General features: G+C 43.6%; 2 protein-coding genes across 3 annotated transcripts; one reads left to right on the forward strand and one right to left on the reverse strand.

Moving 5' to 3' along the window:
* Positions 1-3,273: 3,273 nt before the first annotated feature.
* On the reverse strand, positions 3,274-4,430 carry LOC6577356. Of its 2 annotated transcripts, none has more exons than XM_015165635.3 (3): positions 4,211-4,430; positions 3,715-4,142; positions 3,274-3,643 (listed from the first exon to the last, which is right to left on the reverse strand). In XM_015165635.3, the coding sequence occupies exons 2-3, from the start codon at positions 4,114-4,116 to the stop codon at positions 3,344-3,346; spliced, it is 702 nt and encodes a 233-aa protein (XP_015021121.1). In that variant the 5' UTR covers positions 4,117-4,142; positions 4,211-4,430; the 3' UTR covers positions 3,274-3,343. The 2 variants fall into 2 exon arrangements, with proteins under 2 accessions (XP_015021121.1, XP_002003323.2); XM_002003287.4 differs by having other exon boundaries at positions 3,715-4,155; positions 4,211-4,426.
* A 586-nt stretch (positions 4,431-5,016) lies between these two features.
* On the forward strand, positions 5,017-6,805 carry LOC6577357. The gene is made up of 5 exons (XM_002003288.4): positions 5,017-5,875; positions 5,933-6,093; positions 6,168-6,256; positions 6,307-6,609; positions 6,674-6,805. Exons 1-5 carry the CDS (start codon positions 5,166-5,168, stop codon positions 6,734-6,736), a joined length of 1,326 nt encoding a protein of 441 aa, XP_002003324.2. The 5' UTR covers positions 5,017-5,165; the 3' UTR covers positions 6,737-6,805.
* The last annotated feature ends 32 nt before the right edge of the window (positions 6,806-6,837 follow it).

The raw sequence follows: 6,837 nt of genomic DNA on the forward strand, positions 1-6,837 counted from the left end.
GTTAGTCTTTACCAGACAAAGACGCATATCAACAGGCGACTCAAACCTCTGTCGCATCATTATTATTTTATTATAACACTAATGCTTGGTGGAATGAAGTTAGGCGGTTCTGCTATATAGTTTTATATAAATGAAACATACCTATGTTGTTTATTGTAGAAATCATTGTAAAAATAATAAAAGCATAAATTAAAGTATAAATTAAACATATATTCCATATATATGATACATTTATAATCTTTTTACATTCAATTGTATTTGTTAGCTTACTATTTTGATTTTATTATTATTTGTATCTAATTGAATATTTGTCATGCAAAAGAACAAACAAAATCAAATTATTATCGGTCTCTCTCTATATTTGTAGTGAATCGTTATAGCAATTGAAGTTCTTACTATCATATCCGCGATCGGCTCTGTGGCACTTCAATTCACTCCAGCCCTTCTCCAGTCTTTCACTTTTGTTTGTTGCTCTTTTGCTTTTCTTATCGGTATGGGCAGACAGCTTTCTGTCTCTTTCGCTCTGTGTGAGATTGAGCGAACTCTTTAGCTGGCCAGCTGCTGGAACGAGCTGCGCGCCTGCTCAAAATACCAGTTGGGGATTTTTCCCATGTCACTTGTGGGGCTCGCATGCTAGCCAATTTCCAATTGGAATGGGACCACTATCCCCAGCTTTTAGTGGAGTCGACTCGAATCGCATCGCGTCGCGTCGCTATTGGAACGCCAGGTTGTGGAACCTACTCATACATGCCACCACCACAACCACCAGCACCGCATGCACATAGCTTATTTTGTGAGCGGATCTGCTCAAATTTTGTCCGCATCGAAGCAGGCGCACAGAGCTGCATAGCTGCTCTCCAACACGCGCGCCGCACTCTCCAAACCCATCGCTCTGTGTGAAAGCAGATGGCGTTGGCGTTGGCGTTGGCGTTGCCGCTGACTTTTTCCCTGCCTTCGCCGCTGCCAGCGTTGGCGTTGGCGTCGGTGGTTGTCGTCGTTTTTGCAGTGTTTCTTCGGCGTTTCTGCAGGGCTCTGCCCAAGTGCATGTACCTATACCCTGCACAGCTTACATGGAATAGGGTAGTCAATTCAACCCAATAAAAATAAATTTAGAATTTATCTCATGTTGATGAAGAAAGCGTAAAACTTATTTAATATGATAAGATAAATTATTAAAATTCGAAAATACATTTTTGATGAATATATTCTTATTTGAATTATAAAAGAAAATAATAATAAATATGTATATACATATATATTGAATAAATTAGTTTCAACAACTAAAGGTAGCATAATACTGGCTTTTTTTTAAATACATACATATGTACATATTTATAATTTTAACAAAATAGGACCCAAATCAGGTCATTCGAGAATAATTTCTTATTTTAAATGAAATAAAATAAAATTTGTTCAATTATACTTTTAGGCGGGGGAAAATATATACCTAAGCAAACACACATTTATAGTGGGTATCTAAAAGTCATTCAACTAGTTGGTCTTTCTGTGCTGCAATTAAATTTTTACGCACATAGATATAGACTGTGCAAAGCGGGAGACTGAGAAGTTCGCTCTGCGCTTTGGAGAGTTTCCAGACGCGACTGCACTTTGCCTAATTGCGCAAAGGTTATTGGCCCAGAGTTCCCAGAGTTCCCAGAGTTTGGCCCCAAAGTGCGAGGGTGGCTCAATGTGGGCGCCAAACGTTGTCTCGCGCACAATTTTTGTTTGGCTGCGTCGCGTCACTGCTTGTTGCTTGCTGCTTGCTGCTCGCTGCTGCTGTCGCTGTCGCTGTCGCTGTGTGCGCTTTGTTCTTTTGTTTTGTGGTGATTTTCTTTTGTTGCGGCAGCGACTCTCGCTCCAGCTCCGTTTGCGTCTGCTGGCTTTTATGCTTTCCTGTTACCAAAACACGATGCGTCATTTTGACTGACGTAACCGGGAGACAGCTGTCTATCAGATGCGACCGTCGTGCCGTCGACGACGCTGGTGACGCTGTTTGTCGTTTACCGTTACGCCCGCTGCCGATGGCAATGCCAGCGCTCTCTGCGGTTTGGCGAACAAGTGCACAGCAATCAAAAGATAGCAAAAGCCAGTCGACATAAAAGATGAGCAATGCACACAAATACCGACACACGCTCTCACACACATATACATACGCGTTCAGTTATACGTGCCATCGTAAAGTTACAGTTGTAGACGACGGCAAAAAGCTCGCCGAATAAGTGACATGACAGCCCCTTCACCCATTGGCGTCCTCCACCCATGCCAATTGTTTGATCACGCCGCTGCTTAACTAACGGCACTTCACAAGGACGGTGGGCATCCCACCGTAGGTGCGACAGCATCCAGCAGCAGTCGCATTCTGTGTGCTTCATAACCAGCTACAGCGCAATCAAAATCAAAAATGGTGGCCACGCTGCAAGCTACAAAGCTGCAAAAGCAGCGCCCAACGAATCGAATTTGCCTTGCGCAGGCGCCGAAAGACGAAGCGGCGCCTACAGTCTCAAATGGGCCACTGTCAAGCGCCGAAGAAGCAAAAAAATAAAAATAATAATCAAATACTAACAGCAAAAAATACAGTCGATTTTTGTGTATGTTGCGAAAGGTCGGACGCCTAAACACAGCACGAAAAAAATGTGACGCGCAGCATTGAGGCAGGTCCCTCTACGCGATACGAGTGAACAGGCGCGCACGCAGCAGCAGCAAGCGACGATGCGATGTTCGGCCTGTTGCCAGCTGAGCGCAAGCTAAAGCTATTTCGTGTGCGTTTGTGTGTTTGTGTGCGAGTGAGCGGAGACGTTGCCAACTCAAGCGGGCGCCTACGTCACAGCAGCACATGAGCAGAGAACAGCTAACGCAGCGCGCGAGCAAGAGTGTGAGACCGTGGGAGAGAGAGGGAGTGCGCGCACGTTTATTTGTATTTGCTTGCTGAGAGCGCGCGTGGGAGTACGGCGATGTTTTAATTGAGTGTGAGTGACTGTATATATGCGTGTATGTGTGAGTACATGCTTATGTGCACTTTGTTTGCCTTTGCTGAAACTGTGCTTAAATTACCGTTGCATGTTGTTAACATTAACTGACAACGGGCACAAGTCGTAATTTACATGTCTCTCCAATTGTGCTGTTAGCTTTTGTTGAGTGAGAACGAGCGAGAGTGGGATAGAGAGAGCGCAACAAAATGCTATCGGAGTAGGACACACACGCTATATTTGTAGAATTAAGCACAGGGTGTTGGTTGTACGTTGTTGTAAATACATTTAGAGTCAACTCTAACAGTTAGTTGCAGTGCAATTAATTTATTCACAAACAATTTAAGCCGCATTGCTGCAGTGAAGCTGTAGCCATGTCAATTTCTAATCTGATACACATTCGCGCCGATTGCCGATGTTGGCGCAGTTGGTCCGCTAGCTTCCGGTCCAGGTGGTGTCCCACCTGGAATACCTGTCGCACTAGCCGCGACGGCCACAACGCGATAAGGATAGGCACGTGATCGATCCACTGGCTGCGATTGGCGCGGTGACATATCCTCCATCCTCTCCGGATGGGCGACGAGCATGGGCTCGAAGAGATGATGGAAAAGATTATACGACTGCCCGCTAACATTCCTATTTGGCGTGGCGGGTCGTTCCGGCGGCAAAGGCTGGGGCTGCACAGGTTTTATAGGATTTATAGGATTCCTATATATATGTAGGTTCATATACTTCAAAGAGTTGTTACCTGCAACAGCGTAGTGTACATCTGATCAGCATAGTTGAGCAACAGCCGAAGGCCCTGGAAGCCCTCCTCCCGCTCGGGATGCTGGCGCAGCTCTTGGGCAGCCGCATTAGTCATTCGTGTCAGGATCTGGACCACCGTCGAGAGGCTGCTAACCAGACGCATCACATCGTTGTTCACATCCACTGCCTGTGGGAGCATAAACCACTCGGGCGCGTGCCCGCCGATGCTGGTGTTGCTGCTGCTGCCGGCACCACCGACACCACTAGCACCACCACTAACAGCACCACCCACACCCCCACCACCACCACTAGCATTATTATTATTATTATGACTGAGACCAATACCGTTACTCATACTGATGCTGTTAGAGCTGCTGGTGGTGCTAGTCGTTGAGAGGCGCATTTGTCGTGGCTCCACAATAACAATGGCTGTGTGGGGCGCCTAACGGCAATTAGGCTAGCCAACATCTTAAAACTCGAACTCTAACTGAAGTTACCTGCCCATTATCGTCATCATCGACAGCATCCCCGCAATCCGCCACAGACCAGTCGCCAATCGATTTGGGTGCCAACAATTCGGCACCGCTGCCCTGCTTGCCGCACCACATAAATGGAGTTTGTTTTTCAAATACTTTAGATTTTAAACACGGTCTATACATCGTACGTTTGTCAACGAACTAACATGGAATACCCAAACCCAAGCAACTTGTACGCAAGGCCCGCTGCGATGGAGAATGTTTTAGTGATCGAATTATCAGATTCCCATTTGATACAAAAAAAAATAAATAAATAAATAAATAAAATAAAAAGCATTTGATATCTGGTTTCATTTATATCTATAATATCTTAAATAATCCAATGAACTATTTTCAAGACTCCAGCTCTTATAGTTTATCTCTAAGCAAATTTTTCATATACATATGTATGTATACACGTATGATGCATATATATGTAGATAGGTAAATAGTTGGATATAATGAATCATTCAACCATATAAATAGATGCACAAATTGATAGCTATATAGAAATATAGATATTGAGGTAGATATCTCCATATCTCCACCAGATAGATGGATAAAGAGGTAGATATATTTCTATATATCTGCCAGATAAATTAAAAGATCAACGGACAGCTAATTATCTGTATGAATAAATAAATATATATTGAGAAATTATAGATTGATATTACATAATTCTAAATTAGATCAGATATATTCCGAGCTCCTAGGAGCTCCCTGCCAGCAAGTGATTTATATCTTTCTATAACTTGCAAAGAAAGCTTCCAGTCGTCTTTAGTTAGATCCAAGCTCATATACACTTAGTCAACTATTCTTAAAACATCATTATATACACCCAGGAACACAAAATACATTTCAAACTACTCCAACTTAAGAAAAATAGAAAAAAAAATCCGTATTTGTTACGCTTTTAGTACAAGTACAAGGAAGCACAATGTTGAACCGTAGGAAATTAATCCGTGAATATGAGCAGAAGCGATTGGAAATGCTAAAAAAGCTCCAGGATGAATATCCACTGCCAGAGGCTCCACCCGATCAATGCCGAGATTCGTTCCTTAAGAAACTGTTTGCGCCCTATGATGTGCCGCTGCCATCATTGGGAATCCCGTCGGAGGGCGACTTTTTCATTCCTAAAAGGCAGTACAGTCGCTTAGGGTTCGGCTCATTTCCATTCAATGCGGAGGAGAAACTATTGAGCGACTATCATAAGTACGCTAGGGTGACGGCCTACCCTATCAAAAAGCCGATCAAACCACTGATAGAGGAGCGACTCAGTGTGCTGGACATCAATAAGTTGTTGAGGCTACGTTATGGCAGTATAGCCAAAGCGATTGGCTGTTTTGCCGTGCTCTGTCTGCTGACGGACGTCAGGTATCGGATGAGTGTGGTGCGGGATATGTGGCGCCACGAAACGAATGTGGATCGGAATCTTCGGATGTTCAGCTGGTCGATTGAGGACTACCTCAGGCGCTTTAATCGACGCAACGAGAACTACTTGGATAATGTTGAGCTGGAGTTGAAGGGTCAAATGGACTGCTTCAAATTTCGCGTGGATCTAAAGGAAATCATACGACTTGTCGATGCACTCTACGATGATTTCAGGATCAAGGGTGACATCTGCAATAACTCGCTGTATCTCATAAGGTAAACGCACACTCTAAACAGTTGGTTATATAAAACTTAATGAGCCGAGTACTACAGAGATGCCCAGGTGGATATTATGGAGCTGGTGACAACCACTCGGAAGGAGGAGGAGGATCGGCAAGCTCAGCTAGCTGAGGCAATGCAGAAAACACCGCGTACAGCCGATCCAGGCGGCTACAGACACAAGGAACTGAATAAAAGAATCAACCACATGGATTGTAAGATTGTGTTACTCCACAATGAGCCGATCATTCTTCCACATATACGTAATCAATTTTCAATATTATTTCAGTTATGGTGCCTATTGAGGCGCGATATCGCATCAATTGGGCCCAAACAACAATGGAACAGTCCCTCATGAGTGACGAACTTGACATTAAGGTAGAGCTGCGTATTAGTTTCGAGTATCTGATAAGTAACTTCCATTGCAGGCCATAGAGGACGAGGTTAACTTTTACAAGGATCGTGCCAAGGAATTCACCCACTTTAGGGAGCTCTGTTATCTGGCCTACGACTTGGAGCTATCGGATTATAAGCGGCGTATTAGCGAAACGGAATCGGCATATGAGACAAGTATGGAGCTAGTCGACAACGAGATCAAAGTAACACGCAACAAGCTATCAAAGGCCGTAGACGATCTAAAATTCTACCGAGAACAGATACCAATGTTTCATCGAAAAATTGCTGAGGTTCAGGAGATATTTGCCCAACGGGAGGAAGCAAATAAGCCACCGGTAAGCGCTGGAAATCTAATTTATAAGCAGCATATGCTAATCTTGTATATATATTATTTTTTAGGTGGTAGAGGAACCCGTTGCTCCTCCGCCGAAAGGTAAGGGAGGCAAAAAGGGAAAGAAATAGAGAAAACAAAACAATAAAGAAGATTTTTCTTAACGTTTAGCTACAATAAAATTTATTAATACCAGAAAACTAAATTTGTGTATATAGATATATTATTTATA

The sequence above is a fragment of the Drosophila mojavensis genome, unplaced genomic scaffold (assembly GCF_018153725.1).
Source record: "Drosophila mojavensis isolate 15081-1352.22 unplaced genomic scaffold, ASM1815372v1 contig_36, whole genome shotgun sequence".
Classification (NCBI taxonomy): domain Eukaryota; kingdom Metazoa; phylum Arthropoda; class Insecta; order Diptera; family Drosophilidae; genus Drosophila; species Drosophila mojavensis.